Raw genomic sequence first — 16046 nt, forward strand, 5'->3', positions numbered from 1 at the left:
GTATGGGAAATCTAATGCAGGGCTCTACGTCAAACGCATTGCAAGAAAGCCAGCTAAGGCACACTTAAAAGTTAAGTGACTTTTCGAAGGTGTTATAGAAGAACTTTGACGCCGCAAAGGTTGGTTCATTGTATTTGGCGTTTTAACATGATGCAGTAGTCGAACTCTATTCTTATCCATCTCGTTGACTTTCAGAGCCACAATGAAGCTTGCTAGTTTGGCCTGTGTTTGTGTGGCGTGTACGGAACGCAGCTTTGCCTTGATCTTGTCATTGGGACAATGCTGGAAACACGAGCACGATCTCAGTGATAGACTCCACAAATTACATGTGGCATCTCAATAAAAGCACTATGGCAGGCAACCTGGCAATCGAGTATGAACGAAAGCTAGACATTTAGCGGAATCACCAAAAGTGACAATCGCAGATCCTTATAATATGGTGTTGCCCGGAATAACGTGAGGCTTGTTAACAAGTTGGCAAGGAAAGTATGCAGCTAAGAATATACTCTGCTGGACGGCGTGGGTGTTTTTAAAAGTACTACGACTGCGATTGTGGCTTTTAGAATATACTGACATACATGCAAATGCAGAAGATGATCGCTTGAGGGGAATCTTTGATCAGACCATTGTAATGAGGCAATGGCAGATTGAGCTGCCGGCAGTTGTAAAACCGTTCACTCTTGCACGATCCAGATGGCGTAATTCTCTCGAGGATCGCCACAACTACAGAATGACAAGAAAGAATGCCAGCCTGCTGGCAGTCGACTCCACCTCTGCTTAGCCTTTGTCGAGCCAACTGAGTTTCGAGATCAATTGGAATCGTAAGTTTTCAGTCATGGACCTTGCCAAGTCAAAACCGTAAAACACATTATTCTGATATTGATCGGCAGAGATGATTGACAAGAGGCGGACAATTGACAGTTTGAAGTGGAGCTTGCTGCATTATCCTAAAGCATGACAGGTGCCCCCGGCAGCGATCGCATTCTACATGCGGATGAGTGCCCCTCGCTCAACATGGATCTCTGTTTGAAGTGAGCCCGAAAGCTGGCATGCCGAGCAGGGTGACTCCTAGAACTAAGTAAAGGGTCAGTACTTCGCGTGTCTCCCCAACGTGTTCCAGGAAGCTGGCTAAACTTCCGATTTGTCCTACTTGCAAGTTGTCATCTCGAAATTTGATATTTACGTCGATCCGCACTAGGCCCACCAGCGCTACATCAGAAACACCTGCAAGACCTGCCCCACGGCTGTGCCAGGCCCGCCAGGCCTATCTTCGTTGACCCTGCCCTGGACAGTACCGAGACCGCGGCGTGCGGCGCGACCCTGTCGCACTTTTATTTTTCTTTCTGTTTTGTTTGTAGTTATTACCGTAATAATGACATAAATATCTATGTGTTTAGAAAATTTTGAAATCTGAAAAAAAAAACTCCCCCCCCCCTTTTGGGGAAAATAGCTTGACGTAGCAATGCGAGAAAAATTGGGTTCTAATCACAATAGTATAGTTGCAGTACTCATTTCTTCTTGCCCCAACAGAACAAATTTGTCCAAAGACCGAATACCTTGAAAGCTTATTTTGGCAATCAGATGGTGACTGTGACTGGCTTACCCGTAGAAGTACAGTGGACTGTAGTGAAAGTAATTGTTTATTTGGGAAGCCGTTGCCGGATATTACGGTGTTCTAAAGTAGGAGGCCCTCCTTACGCGGTTCAGTTGAACGATATAAATTAATGTTGGCTGGAAAGATCTGAGCGCTGTCTCACACAACCGATAAGTCTCACCAACCAAGGCTTTAAGGTCCTGCACAATAAGACTACGACACGACTGAATTCGCCTTGATCAGTCCATAACGATATGGAATATGACGATGCAATGCAGACGCTTGTGGAAGCTTTCTTGATACAAGTCGTCCAGTAGCTCTTGACGGATATGCAGGGCAGTCAAAGCGCAGATGCTACGAACAGCTCTATGTATAGGCCGGTTCCGTGGCCAACATTTAACCAGCGGCAGAGGCGCATGTATTTGAGATGCGTGCTTGCCGGATAGTGTCTCTTTCTTTCAGTTGTATTGTAAAATCTGTGCATCTTTCCAAGATGTGCTTGCGCCAAATGCGTCAATTCCAGAAAGGACTTATAATATGTGCGTGCACCTTCAAGAGGTCATTGTCAAGGTCTGGATACCCGAGTGTTCAAGTATACTCTGTACGAAGTGGCGCAATCAAGGAAATTTCCTTCGACGCCGCTGTAGGAAGCACCGAAGCCACTCCTTTCGTAGCCTTGAGAGCAATGAAATTCAAGGGCAGAATGAGGCCCAGTTTGCATGATTCCTGTCATCATTCTCTATTGCAACCCCATATGCTAGCTTCAGAAGTCTCACCCTGATTTTGCCCAAAAATTTCTCCAAAAACGCTACAAGCCACGTGGGCATGGCGCCGACGTGCATGTCTATCTTTTTTGCTCCGTTAGTCACTCCACTAACCTAAACGGCCTGGCAGGAACGCCTTCTGTGCTCTGAAAATCGACCGGCGCCTTCGATGGCCAACACTACGTACCAAGTAGCTGTTATGACCACACTCGATCTTGCTATTGACTTGTCTACTGTAGCTCCTGACGCTGATAAATGCTGCAGCTAGCAAACCGGTCCCATTGACCCGGGCGGAGATGAGGTGCTGGCACGTCTTTAATAACAGCAGCGAACTAGGCTAGGTTAGTTTGGTGTTGACCCGGGTGCGAGCAAGTCTCTCTCCTTTGAATTTACAGTCATATTGGCTGGTCAACATCGCTTCGCGCGATAAAAGTCCTTCGATACTGCGAGAAAAATCTATGCTGAAGGACTCTCCTAACTGCCAGCAAGAGAAGGACAGCACTGACACTCTGGTCACTTTGTCAAGACTTTATCTGTCCCAGCTTTTCATCACCAATGGGCCAGTCAAAATAGCGCCCACGCGCAAGCGGCGATCGTTGATAAACTGCCCAGCAGTCCCGGCCAGGCACTTTCCTGCATGCGGCAGTCACCTTGCTCAAGTGCACGAACAAATTCGACAAGATCCAAAGCCATGGAAGCAGGGAGTCTGACCAGTGCTTGCTTTAGTGGTGGTGTCCCGGCTTTGCATAGCAGAACTCATCGGGTACATTTCTATACCTACTGGAGTGTGATGTTGATGTTGCCATGTAACCTGCCGTTCTCCTGCGTACAGTATCCCATACTTGGAATAGGCTTTTTACATGAGGTGAGGACTTTGGAGGAGCCGACAGCCCCCTGGTCGAACCAGGGATGAGGAGCATGACTCTATCTAATTAAGACCCCTGGCAGTACATCCGTACCATCCTTCTGCTGGGTATCCCCACCACTACATGCCCATCCACATGTAGTATCCGCTAATCAAGTACCCTCCACTTCTACCGTTGTAAGCGACGCTGGGACTGGACAATTGCTCCTTCAAGGGCACGGTCAACCGAGCGAAACCATGAGAAAGGAAGAGGAACGACGAGGGTCCAGAAGCACCAGCCGTACATAACTTAGTATCTTCTAGGCTGGCCTACCTGGTCATTTGCAAATGGGCATTACGGTAGAGTCGCTCAAATGAAATAATACCCCCCATGGTCCCAATTTTCCCTTCTATCCTGCTCCTTGATTGTTTCCGTTTGTATGCTCTTCGTTGCACACGACAATTGACGATTTGTTGTGTGGTCTTCCCCGTTAGAGTTCTTTTTTTTCTGGGAACATAATCTATCAGGTGGTTGCCTGTTTCAGCGGAACAAGAAGCAAACAAAAGAAACACAATATACAAAGTGTGCAAAGGAATTCGTCCCTTCCGATTATCACAGCCAGAGTCTTCTCAGACACCAGAATTAGCGACTGGGAGTTCTAGTAATTCGTCAATTACTGGGTGAAGTGAGGGCCACTGCCGATTGGCTTCCAACCAGTGACCTCTTCGGATGGATTGATTGATTGATTGGAGCTCCTTGACCCCCAATCAAAGCAAAGCAAACCAGCGCAAAAGCAGCCCGACCCGACCGAATAGCGACCAGCCTCCAGTCAACGAGCCTGGGAATCCCCGAGACTCACGAAGGCTCATCACGACCACCAAGTCAGACATTGAACAGCCTGACTCAACACGTAATCAAGAGTCCTTGTGTCACCCCCGCGAGGCTTTTTATACATCATCACCGGGATGCGCCACACTCTTTGAGGCCTTTTGTTGCCCGCATTGAAAAGTCCCATATCTTGAAACACAGCTCGAGTATGCAAGGACATCTGTAACACGACCTCCCAAAAGAAGAAAACCAAGCTCTCTTTGGGCGACACTCTCTGTGTCAACCCGCACGTCACGCCTTAATACTTTTATTCTGCTTTTGCGCGTTCCCTGCGTTGCTCACGTTGCCCTATGTTTAGTCGATTGACATCAAAGGCACAAGGTTCTCCATCGGGTAGGAAAGAACATCGAACTAGTACTAGGGATCAGATTTCGAACTTGCGCGAGCTTGGGATACTCGGCAGTCTATCATCAGAGGCCCGATCACTACGCTCGCTGAACTCAACCAAGAAAAAGCAACAAAAACCTAACAATTGGGACAGTGGGTTTGATCAGCCGTCGTTCCCCGAAAAGAGTAAGTCTCCTCGTGGCCTCCGATAATTGAAAATCCACATTTACCATGTCTCACAACTATCCATGGTATCGGTTGCTGACTCGAACTCGCGCTAGACCACTCCATCTCTGCTGGGAAGTCCCGCGCGTTTCCACCGCGAGCTCCCTCGCATCGCTCGGTAGCTTCTTTAAGGTCGACCACATCCAGGGACACCGTCAAGCAGCTGAGCCCGCACTCTACTACGGCCATGTCAAGCATAATGAGTGCAGACCGTAGCCGCAACCGGCGAGAGCGGACCTTTGTCGGCAGTGAATGCGCTGTGTGCGAGGAGCCCCTTGAACATACGTTGCGTGGCGAGCGCATCTTGCAGTTTTCATGTTCACACGTCTCACACGAAGCATGCTTCTACGAATTTATCAGGGAATTTGAATCGCAATACTGCCCGTCATGTAATGCGCCGTTACATCTGGATACTAGCCGTGGAGGCAATGTACTAGATATCGGTAAGAACAGACCGCCGGCTTCTGCCCGACTCATTGCTGACGAGTCTTCCGACCGTACAGAAAAGATTACCAATATGGTGCGGTCCGCATCAACCAGCGATTCAAGGTCGCAACCTACACCTACACCCGCCGCGGGCCATTGGGATGAGCCAGTCAGCCACAGAGGGCCGCCAGCCAGCAATGGCCGCGAAAGCGCTGCGCGCGGAAGTCAGCGGGATAGCCGTGAGGCGCCATCTTCATTCGCAGCAACATCGCGGCACACGCGCAGCGACAGTGAGGCGACTGGAGTCACGTCATCTGCTGGCTACCCCGAAACTACTCAGAGTGGACCAGCGCGGCGGCATGATTATGACCTGCAGGCAATGGAGACAACACCCACAAGCCCGCAAAGAATAGCGCGGAATCCTATTCCGGCGCCCAGCGTGACAGTGCGCTCAGAATTCCCGACCATTAACAAGTCTCGCCAGCAGCAAACCCTGACATGCCTTATCACTGTCGAGGTTCCAGACAACAAATGGAAACCGGACCCGGAAGATTTAGGGTCTGTTGCGCCGGTTCAGCCAATGCGCATTGAAGAGACCTTCGCACAGCGACCACCGTCGCCAGCGAAAAGCAACAAGCCTCGCTTCTATCCATACGAGTCCCCCGAAGTCCTGCAAGAAATGACGGACAACTTACGAGATCGCGTCGACAACTGGCACGGGTTGGACTTCAACAGGTAGGTTTCCATGTGCCGCCACTGTCGGATTTATGAACTAATGGTCTGCTTAGGTTTGGAAAGCTCCGACTTTACGGAACTCTTCGTGTTGGAAAAGACAAAGTGTCTTGGCAGGAACTTGAATGCTTTTTATTCGCCGAAATGCTCATCTGTGTCAAGGAGAAGAAGAACGCCGCAGCCGCTCAGCAGTGGGACGAGAACGGCATGCCGCGCAAAGCTACGAGATGCACGCTCAAAGGTTCCATACTTATCAAGAAGCACCTGAATGATGTTGCAGAGACTGGTACGATTGACGAGAACGTCCTGACTCTCAGCCTGTCCGTCAACGAGCTGCCGTCATTTCATCTGAGATTCGACAATCGCAATCAGCTCAAGCTTTGGCAACAGGCACTTCTTGACCTTAACGCAACAGAACAATCACCCGTCAGAGGTCCCGACTATGAGCGCGCAGAGACGTCTGAGACGGATGAGGATGACTGGGGACGATCACAAGGCGGCCCCAGGCGGACATCAGCTGCCTCCTCGGGCTGGGGTGGTCCAAAATCAACAACCACGGCACCGACCGAGTATACCAACTTCCCCAAGAGCCCCTTGTTTTCGTCGGTTCATGTTCCCATCGATGTCGTGGTTGTTGTGCCAATTTCATCATCGATGCAGGGCGTCAAAATCAACCTTGTTAGAGATGCACTGAAATTTATGGTTGGCAATCTTGGCGAAAGGGATCGCATGGGCTTGGTAACCTTCGGTTCTGGAGGCGGTGGTGTTCCAATTGTCGGTATGACCACTAAAGCGTGGCACGGTTGGAACAATGTTCTCGCATCGATCAAGCCCGTGGGTCAGAAGAGCCATCGTGCTGACGTGGTGGAGGGCGCCAATGTTGCAATGGATCTTCTCATGCAGCGCAAGCATAACAACCCTATCGCTACCATTATGCTCATAAGCGATGCATCAACTTCTGATGTTGACAGCGTTGACTTTGTCGTGTCGCGAGCAGAAGCCGCCAAGATCACAATACACTCATTCGGCCTTGGAATGACGCACAAGCCGGACACCATGATTGAGCTGTCTACGAGGACCAAGGCTTCGTACACTTATGTCAAAGATTGGATGATGTTGCGAGAGTGTCTGGCTGGCTGCTTGGGATCAATGCAGTCTTTGTCGCATCAGAACGTGAAGCTCAAGCTTAAGCTTCCGGAAGGGTCTCCAGCCAAGTTCCACAAGGTTAGTGGTGCGTTGCAAGTCACTAAGCGGGCCACGGGCCGGGATGCAGAAGCCTCGCTTGGTGATCTCAGATTCGGTGACAAGCGAGATATTTTGGTCCAACTGGTCATCTTGCCCGATACTTCATCTCAGGAGCAGCTGCCGCAGGATCCATGGGAGACCATTGTTTCTGGTCTTGAGGCGCTTGGTGGTCCCATGGACTCAGAGGATCAAAGAACACTCTCTGTGGAGGAATTGCCTCTCATTCAAGCAGACCTTGTCTGGGGTGATATTCTTCGCGAGGGCACAATGATGCATCTGCCCAGACCATCTCTGCTCGCAATCACCATGCTGCCGCCAACAGCCAGTTCGAAGAAGTCCTCATGGCAGAACAACCCGCCCATCCCTCCACACCAAAGTATCGTGCAACGCCGTATGGAATTATTGACATCTGACATGCTTACGCGGGCTTTGACCCTTGTGTCCCGTGGTCAGCATGATCGCGCCCATACATTACTGAATGAAACACGATCAATCTTGAAAGGGCTTGGAAAGGGCGGTCTACCACCAGTTCCACCTCCACCAGGCAGCAAATCACATCCTTCTACACCACATCCTGGTTTAGAGCCGGATGCATCCGCTACCCCTGAGCGTAGGCGTACACCTTCACCAACTGCGTCGGCCAATGGATCTGTCGCCCACGGCTTTCCGCGTCCTCAATCTAATGAAGCCCTGTCACTTGGGTCTTCTGGTGGCATTGATGGGAACACAGTTGCGGCACTCGATGCCGAGCTTGAAGCCAGCTTAGAGTGGATCAGCCACCCCGCCGTGTTTGGGCGTGACAGCCGCAAGCAAGTCCTTCAAGCAATTGGCGTCATCAGCAGCCAACGCGCATACACCTTCCGAACTCCCATCGAAAGCTTGTGGGCTGCACGAGTCGGTGGCGTAAAGAAGCTGACTGACAAGAGTCGCGAATGGAGAGAGGAAGCTGCTGGTGAGGGTATCATTGAGGAGGCGTAAAAGCCACTTCATACCGCTTTTTCTTATTTTTAATCGATACCAAACTTTTCGATACCCTACAAACGTATCTTTTATAGACCAGCGACCTCTACAGGGTTCTGTCTTTTTGTTTTTTCCCTCCCTCCCAGCACACGATATCCCTTGGCTTCATCCAATATATCGCCGCTATTTATTTGGGGATTGAGTCCCATTTCTTTCGAATGTGGTTGATACTCCAAAATAGTCTCTGTTTTCATTCTATGATACCACTTGACGATTTCTTTTCTCTGTGGCTACTGCATAGCATTGCGCTTGTTACTCCTTTAGGTTTAGGCCCTGGACGAGCAGTTTCTTTGTTTTACGAATTTGCATCACTACCCCGAGTTTTCTGGAAATGGCATGGCTAGGCAACGGCAAAAAGTGTTTGGATTTCTCGATGTGAAGCTGAAGTCATAGGAGTCTTCTGGTGCAGCCTGGGAATTTTAGGACTTGTTGTACATTGATGATAAATGATCCCCGAGTATATAGAGAAATATGGGTTTCTCGATACTACGCCAAATGTATCCGTTTTGCAACCCTCCGTTTCAACACTGTCCAAATGTGAGGCCAAAAGTGTTCTTGTCATTGACAACTAAGTTGATATTGGGGCTGATCTAGGCCGCTTGTTTTGCCGCCAGACAAAGATCCCAGCCAAACCTCCCATATGAACGTTGACGGACGGGCCATGTTCCTAGAAATGTATACTATATCGGTATAGTCTTGGCAGGCAGCAGACAATCGAGACCGTGCACTTGCAAGATCTTTTCCTATTTCTGGCGAAGCGAGAGAAGTCATGCTAACTCAAATGTTATTTATTAAAATTTTTTTTACCAGTGTGTCCCTATCATCATAGATTGTGCGGGACGTTTCCTCGCAGCACCAATAGCCACCTGGGGACTGTGCACACTTTTGTCGGCAGAACCTACAATCCTGGATCGGCAGGCCTTCATCCAGCACATTTGCCGGTTGTTCTAGAAGACACTAATGCAGAGAGATAGCAACGTTTCTTGGTCGGCAAGAAGCTTGATTTGAGTTACTCCGCATACAACACCGGCAACGTCGGCGATGTTGGAGTAGTTGGTCGTACGGCCTTCCCCGCTTTCAGCTGGAGAGCTATATACCCAATGCCCTTTGCAATTACCGAGACTGGCAGGCGATGTGGTTGAGCTCATGAAGTAACTCAGATATTGCTTGTGCACCACATTCAAACCGTTGGTATTGGTCTTCTGGTTCGGATCTTCCGAAGCAAAACGATTCAACCTGCCTAACGCATCATCGACTTGCCACATAGGAATTGTGAGACAAATCTCCACTGACCGTGGAGGCCGTGCTACAAATAACTGCCAAGCAACATTTTCGTTGAGCCGGACGCCGAGTACTACTTCTGCGTCAACTTATACCAAACCTGGATGGTTCCTTAGGGTTTCCTGGAAGCTGCCCTTTCCATACAGAAGCCATGACGAAAGACAGGTATACCGAGTTCACCCCTGAGCAGTATCCGCCATTTCCGGATGGACTGCCTGTGGTGGAACTTCAGACCATCTCGCTTGACAAGCTTCTCAAAGGCGACGAAAATGCACAAGATGAAGTCTTCGAGATCTGCAAAGGCAGAGGGTTTTTCTACCTGGATCTTCGGGGCTCAGGGGTTGGTGACGACTTCCTCAAGAACGCCGAGCAGATCGCTCGCGTCGGCGAGGAGACGTTCGACTTGCCAGTAGACGAAAAGATGAGGTACACGTTGGGCAACAAAGTGAGGACGCTCTTCGGCTACAAATTCGTCGGCGCTACCGTCACGGACAAACAGGGCACCAAGGACACCGCCGAGTTCTTCAACGTGGCAAAGAATGACATGATCGTGCCGGACGAGCAGATGAAATATCCGTGGCCAGCCCCGATCCTCGACTCGAAACCGCTGTTCCGAGAGTATATCGAAACAGCTCACTCGATGGGGATGCTGCTCCTTGGCATTCTGGCGGAAAGGTTGGGTGTCGACGCCGCTGAAATTACGAGCAAGCACAGGATCTCAGAACTAGCAGGCGATCATGTGAGAATTACCCGCGGCCCGCCAAGAGAGACTGAGGATATGCCTGAAATTCAAACACCTTCGCACACGGACTTTGGCACGTGAGTGAATACCATGGACCGTAAAATATTGTGAAATCTGACAAGTGGCACACAGAATCACGATTCTTATGAACTGGCTAGGGGGCTTACAAGTATGGTCTGAGTCGGCGCGCAAAGCACAGCTAAGCGACGGCCAACCAGACACAGCTGGCGAATGGCTGTGGGTCAAGCCTCAGAAGGGTTGCGCTATCGTTAATCTCGGCGACGCAGCTGTGAAGTTTACCAACGGCGCATTGTGCTCGGGTCGCCATCGGGTCATACCAGCACCTGGGGCGCAAGGTAAGTGGCCACGGTATAGTATTGTGTACTTCGTAAGGCCAGAAGACAAGTGCATTTTGAAGCAGCTGAGAGGCACGGGAATTCCCGATGGCCCCGAGGAAGAAGGGCTCACAGCCCAAGATTGGATTTATCGACAGGCTCAAAACCTTGGAATTAAGTAAAGCAAGTAAGAGGGATCGATAGGATGCTCGAACGTATAAGATCATAATCAGATTATTGAGGTAGAATATATTTCGTGCCGGAGTAAGACGCCCGCCTTTGATAACTGTACATCCAGCGACGGAGCTTCTGTGGAACTCTGACGAATAAACAGCTAGACTTCTTCTTGCTTTGCCACACAGGGTCTCCAATTCTTGGAACACCGACTTGAACGTGTCTTGAGCGTATACAAAACGCATCAAATCGCAGATACGTCTATACCACAATGTGTTTCCCCCCTCAACAATTTTACCTTTTTTTGTGGCCTGCCATGTAAACTCCGGCGTTAGGTCTACATTCTTGCCACACCGTCCCGTGTTGTTCAAGTATGGGAAAGGGTTTCACCTTGGAGCGAATCAAGATCTATCAGAGTTCGGAAAAGGCTGAAAGGAGATCCCTTTGAATTAGACTGCGTTTGAAAAGTTCAGGAAGAAGTCTTGAACCGGCCCTCCTAGTTTTAACATCGGGCATCATCCTGGTGTGACACATTTGGCCCATAACTGGGGCGACAGGCTGCTATGGTATCCCGAGGGGCTGTGATAGACTAAATCGAATGACTATGGTTTTATATCTTCTGAACATCTGGTGGATTTGGTCGTTTTGATGACACTCATGGCTGGCTCCATTCTTGCTGTCCGGAGACTGTATGTGAAAAGCTTCTTGTCAGGATGATGCAATTGGGGGACTGGCTGATTCGCTGTGCAAGATCCCCAACGAGCAAAGCGTGTCGTCCTTGGGGATGGTGCATGTGAGTCTGGTAGACATGAAGACATCGCTCAGAGAGCCTTACCACTCTTGATAAACCTGCAGGAATTGTGCCTTGAAAAGTGGAAGGCAGGAAACCTGACCAAATAGTTTTCGACCGTAGACAGCCGACATTTAATGAAAACGCCACTACCTGGGACAGACCAATTACTCGAAAACATCCAAGCAGCCGCAGTGGGAGTGCTTTGACTCGTGTTGCTGTAGAAGAGGTCGATGCCGTGTCAAGCGTGTTTTGGCCGGGAATTATGGTCAAAGATGTGCCTAACTTGTTACAACTAGCAAGGCAAGCCGATACCGCTACAAATTGCTTCATTAGAAGAACATTCCGGGGTAGAGCTTATTATGAAAATCACTGCCAAGAAGATGCGAAGCAGCTTTGTCCAGACTACGAGTACCGCAAAGAACACAACTGGGAGTTCGCCTAGTTTGATGGTCAGATTCGTATATATCTTCCCAAAATTACTAGCTCGAAGGTTCTTGCAAGGACGATATGTTTACTGGGACTACTTCTGCTGGTTACTGAAGGCCTCTGCTAGGGATAGGTACTGAATACTCCTAATGATTAACGCACCCTCCCCAAGGCCACCTTTCAATGTTTTGGGCAAAGTTTGCTTGGGTAGGCCAGTCGTGGGCTCAATTTCTAAGATTCATTCAATAAGAGGGTGGTATGGACTTGAGAAGTCACGCTCTCGATTCTGTACAGGTCTGGTGTCTCGATTCAACCATCATTCCTGAGCCAAGCGTAGGCGTGTTATACAGCTATCACGCAAGTTTCCGGGGCTCAACAGCTTATGAGATTATGCCGATACGGCACATAGCTCTCGATCTTAAGGTGGCGTATGAGACACATGATAGCTCGAAATAACCATGAATGCTTGGCATCAGCTTATCGCCATCACGTTTCTTACGAGTATTACAGATACGCCACACTACGCCTTGAGAGTCACGCAGACAAAGTAACGACACCGTGGGCGGTCGACGCTTATTGTTCAAGCGTAGGGTCAACAAAAAGCAATAAACGCTCTCGTAAGGACTCTGAGCCTTACTCTCGCTCTGGCTGGCAGCAGAATTGGGGGCTGTAGGATTGCGGCATAGCCTCGCCTGTTCTGCCTAGATGTTATGCTGACAGGGGGGAGCACGCAGCCATAAAACCCAAGAGGTTTCGCCAGGTCGCGTATTGCGTATTTCGATGTAAATCTCTCGAAAAGAAGAATAAGAAAACCTGCATTCTTTAAAATGGTTTACAGCTCCGACACAATCGAATTTGGGCACGGTTACACAGATCCAACACCCACCAGCGCCGCAGTGGTGTCCGATATTCCTACACAAACTAGCCGCCCTTCCACATCCGCTGCCAAATCGGCTTCTACGCATAGCACTTCGCATATCAAGCCAACGGCGACTCCTGAACCGCCGCCTATACTACAAATATACAGCAGTAACCAAGATGGCGTTTACCTCATGGGCGAGGGCGCCCTATCGACAACGCCATTCTACCAGCTCTGCCCGGGGCAGGATTGCGTCGCGGCATGCGAAGATAAGGCTCGGCTGTACCAGGCTGTCCCTATGGGCATAGAAGCGACTATGAACACGTACGGGAGACGTGGGAGTGACGGCCACTTGAACATGACTTTGTTCGGATTATGTAGTAATTTGCAGCAGACACAAACACTTGCGACATCGCAGCCAGATGTAGCGCCGTTCTTTCGAGCAAACCAGTCGGAAGCACGCATCGAAAGCATAGCATCGGATATCGCCATGTGTCTGGCCGGTACCTGTGAACTAACCAGAGATCCGGGACTCTGTGCCGGACCTTGCTCATTCGAAAGCTTGATCTCGAATGACTCATTGGTAGACATCAACCCTGGCGTCTATACCTGCATAAACACACTGTGTCCTAACACGTGCGGACTTCCATATGCGGACAGAGACACATTTGGCGTTGGGGTAGGTTGCATCGTAGTCTTGCAACTGTGATTTCCGCTGACGGCCATTAGATACTATTGTCTTATTTTATACAGGTCGGCCTATTGCTGATATGCGCACTATTTGTAATCGCAGTTGTACAAGTCCAGGAAAAAGCGTTTAATCCGAAGAGTTCGCTTGTAGCTTTCAAGAAGCCCCTCAAGAACTTTCTGGCTATACAGTGCTTTTTTGGAGGTAAGGAGATCGGAGCACTTGTTGTTCACATATAGGGTCTCTGCTGACAATGGTAGTGACAACCGCCATAGCAGCCATAGCTACCATTGCGTCCCGAGACATCAACCCACTCACGGGTTACGTGCTCATATTTGTAGCAATAGACGGGTTCCTATGCCCGGTCTTCACGCTGATGCTGCTTCACTATTGCGGCATCAAGTTCCGATACTTGACCGCACTAACGGTCATTAGCTGGGCGATTTCCTCGGGGGTCTTCTTGAGGTTGGTGTCGGTCTTGTCCCACATCTCATTCGACGAGAGCGCAATGCAGAGCGGTCTCGAGGAGCTGTTCCAGGTGTCGTCCTGCGGAGGTTCATCGGCCATGATGCTCTGCCAACAGATGCTCGGCACGAACCCTTTGTTCTACATGACCCAGTTCTACAACCATGAGAAGGTGCCGAGCCTCGAGACGGTTCCTCTCCTTCTGGCATGGAGCACTGTCGTACTGTTGGGTGTTGTGGCAGTGCAGTGTCTGCCGGCGCTCGGAGAGACGTCCACGAAGGTATGGCATAATGCCGCGCGAGTAATACGAATACCAGAGCCAGTAGTTAAAGCGTTACCAATTATCCTTTCGTCGACACTTTTCATGCTGTCCATCGCATATTACGTCGATATGGTCGTGGTATATCAGCGGATGGATTTGATTGATTGGCGAGGCTGGGATTTCGGGCAGGTTGTTGCATTTCTGTTATGGCTGCCGACCTTGATCGAGCTCGGGGACGCTTTTCTGAGTAAGTCGACACCGCCCTCTATGATCGGACTCGACCCGTTAATATGTAAAACCACAGAAATACGGAGGAACAGGCGGCAGGCTCATAAATTCCAACAATTGGCAGACGACGAGCCAGACAAGATGCTTGGCCGATATGATTCATTGAATGTTGCAGGGACGCGGAATAATTCGAACGTAAATAAGTAGATTACCATAGAAACGGGTCATGATGCCATATCCTGCTTCACATCCAAGATCCATGGAGTGATAACCGTCACATGTCCTACATGAAAGCAATTGTATTAATGTAGGTTTCGACGCTAATTACGTCCGCTTGAAGAACCCTTTGGCCTTGTTCGGGGCCGCTCCGACCCGCCTACGGTGCATGAGCATCTCTTTCACAGCCTTCGAGTTATGATTCGCCTTTGGTGCTAACTTCTGGTCGCTCTGGTCGACCATGACCCTGTAGGCGGTGGAGCCAACAATCTCATCCCGGGGTGCCCTTCCTTGCTGGGAGAGTGTTTGCAATGCATCGTCGAATTTGATCTTCTTCGGCTTCGCCACTCTCAAATCACGGTCGTCTTCGCTTTCCTCCTCGGAATCTGTAAGAAACTCTGCTGGCAGGACGCTGGGCAAATTGAACTTGTCGGCTCTCCTACGGCCGGTGGTCGCCCTCTCAACTTCAGGCTCGGAATCTTCCTCGTCTTCGGTCTCAGCTTTGCTGGTTTTCTTGGGCTTTGCTGCACGTTGTCTCTTCTGAGCTTGTTGCTTCATCATGTTATCTCGCTCTTGACGCTTCCTCTTCACTGTCGCTGCTTGCCTGGGTGACACTGTTAGCACCAGCCTCCGAAGTACCTACGTATATATATGATCTTGAACCTACTTCTCTGCGGCGTCTGTGGCAGCTTGTGCTGCCTTCTTGGACTCCTTCGCGGCTGCGGAGGTGGTGACGGCCTCAGGGGCCTCGTCGTCGTCGTCACTATCTTCCGGCTCTTGGACTGCAGTCGGCTGTGCCTTCTTGGCCTCCTTTGCAGCTGCTGCCACGTATTTCTCCACGTCGTCATCGTCCCCAAAGACGATACGCTTGCTCTTGGGTGCCGCGGCATCGAGCTCGTGGTTCAATTGCTGTCGTGCATCCTCCTCGAGCTGCTTCGTCACGGCGCCGGGCGTGGGCTCTGCATCCTCACTCTCTTCGGCGGAATCCGCTATGAGGGCCTCGCGGCTTCGTTTCGACTTGAGGGCTGATGACGGCTCGGCCCTCGTGGTTCGCTTGATCTTGGTGGTCGTCGTGCCATCTTCGTCGCGCACACGCACGGCGAGCCTTTGCCGCTTGGGTGTGGTCTCTTCTGCGTCGGGGCTTTTCAGCTGGCCGAATGTCTCTTCTACTGTGACCTTGCGCTTCACTTTCGGTGCCGGCGATTTTGGCGGGGCAGTCTCGGAAACTTGGGGGCTGCTCTGCGCGGCCTTGCGTCTCGTGAGAGGCGCCATATTCGGGCTGAGGGTCGAGTGATATACAGTCTGGCGTCGAGTTGAAACTGAGGGTAGATGCGGAAGGCAATTGCGCTGGATGTAATTAAGAGGACGCTTCCGTCGCTTGTTCTTCGAGAGACTTCAGCGCTCCCAACTTTTTTCTGGAGCGGAGCTTGTTGATAAGAGATAACGTTAAGACGTCTGAGACCACTTATCGGCTGCACCCGATAATGGCAAAAGAGCCGGATAGTTGCATA

The 16046-nt window shown here is 50.3% G+C and overlaps 5 protein-coding genes across 5 annotated transcripts; 4 read left to right on the forward strand and 1 right to left on the reverse strand.

The window, feature by feature from the left end:
* The first annotated feature begins 1851 nt into the window (after positions 1 to 1851).
* On the forward strand, positions 1852 to 2541 carry BKA67DRAFT_81555 (uncharacterized protein). The gene has a single exon (XM_046109457.1). It carries the CDS (start codon positions 2022 to 2024, stop codon positions 2373 to 2375), a length of 354 nt encoding a protein of 117 aa, XP_045965440.1. The 5' UTR covers positions 1852 to 2021; the 3' UTR covers positions 2376 to 2541.
* A 2301-nt stretch (positions 2542 to 4842) lies between these two features.
* Positions 4843 to 8024, forward strand: BKA67DRAFT_590324 (Pleckstrin homology domain-containing protein; the record flags this gene model as incomplete). Its single annotated transcript, XM_046104578.1, has 3 exons — positions 4843 to 5086; positions 5147 to 5804; positions 5858 to 8024. 3 exons carry the CDS (start codon positions 4843 to 4845, stop codon positions 8022 to 8024), a joined length of 3069 nt encoding a protein of 1022 aa, XP_045965441.1.
* A 1474-nt stretch (positions 8025 to 9498) lies between these two features.
* Positions 9499 to 10606, forward strand: BKA67DRAFT_654431 (uncharacterized protein; the record flags this gene model as incomplete). Its single annotated transcript, XM_046106559.1, has 2 exons — positions 9499 to 10166; positions 10222 to 10606. The coding sequence occupies 2 exons, from the start codon at positions 9499 to 9501 to the stop codon at positions 10604 to 10606; spliced, it is 1053 nt and encodes a 350-aa protein (XP_045965442.1).
* A 1692-nt stretch (positions 10607 to 12298) lies between these two features.
* Positions 12299 to 14862, forward strand: BKA67DRAFT_81626 (uncharacterized protein). Its single transcript, XM_046109459.1, has 4 exons — positions 12299 to 13355; positions 13406 to 13568; positions 13625 to 14338; positions 14396 to 14862. The coding sequence occupies exons 1-4, from the start codon at positions 12645 to 12647 to the stop codon at positions 14524 to 14526; spliced, it is 1719 nt and encodes a 572-aa protein (XP_045965443.1). The 5' UTR covers positions 12299 to 12644; the 3' UTR covers positions 14527 to 14862.
* On the reverse strand, positions 14585 to 16043 carry BKA67DRAFT_81618 (uncharacterized protein). Its single transcript, XM_046109458.1, has 2 exons — positions 15203 to 16043; positions 14585 to 15139 (listed from the first exon to the last, which is right to left on the reverse strand). Exons 1-2 carry the CDS (start codon positions 15805 to 15807, stop codon positions 14644 to 14646), a joined length of 1101 nt encoding a protein of 366 aa, XP_045965444.1. The 5' UTR covers positions 15808 to 16043; the 3' UTR covers positions 14585 to 14643.
* Positions 16044 to 16046: the final 3 nt, after the last annotated feature.

Source organism: Truncatella angustata (assembly GCF_020726525.1).
Source record: "Truncatella angustata strain MPI-SDFR-AT-0073 chromosome Unknown BKA67scaffold_1, whole genome shotgun sequence".
In the NCBI taxonomy this organism is placed as follows: Eukaryota; Fungi; Ascomycota; class Sordariomycetes; order Amphisphaeriales; family Sporocadaceae; genus Truncatella; species Truncatella angustata.

Excerpts from the sequence above, each read along its gene's own strand:
- BKA67DRAFT_81555 (XM_046109457.1), top strand. The coding sequence starts at position 2,022 with ATGCGTGCTTGCCGGATAGTGTCTCTTTCTTTCAGTTGTATTGTAAAA.
- BKA67DRAFT_81626 (XM_046109459.1), top strand. The coding sequence starts at position 12,645 with ATGGTTTACAGCTCCGACACAATCGAATTTGGGCACGGTTACACAGAT. Across the intron at positions 13,569-13,624 it reads TATACAGTGCTTTTTTGGAG|TGACAACCGCCATAGCAGCC; the intron begins GTAAGGAGATCG and ends TGACAATGGTAG. Across the intron at positions 14,339-14,395 it reads GCTCGGGGACGCTTTTCTGA|AAATACGGAGGAACAGGCGG; the intron begins GTAAGTCGACAC and ends GTAAAACCACAG.
- BKA67DRAFT_81618 (XM_046109458.1), bottom strand. The coding sequence starts at position 15,807 with ATGGCGCCTCTCACGAGACGCAAGGCCGCGCAGAGCAGCCCCCAAGTT. Across the intron at positions 15,140-15,202 it reads GCCACAGACGCCGCAGAGAA|GCAAGCAGCGACAGTGAAGA; the intron begins GTAGGTTCAAGA and ends AGTGTCACCCAG.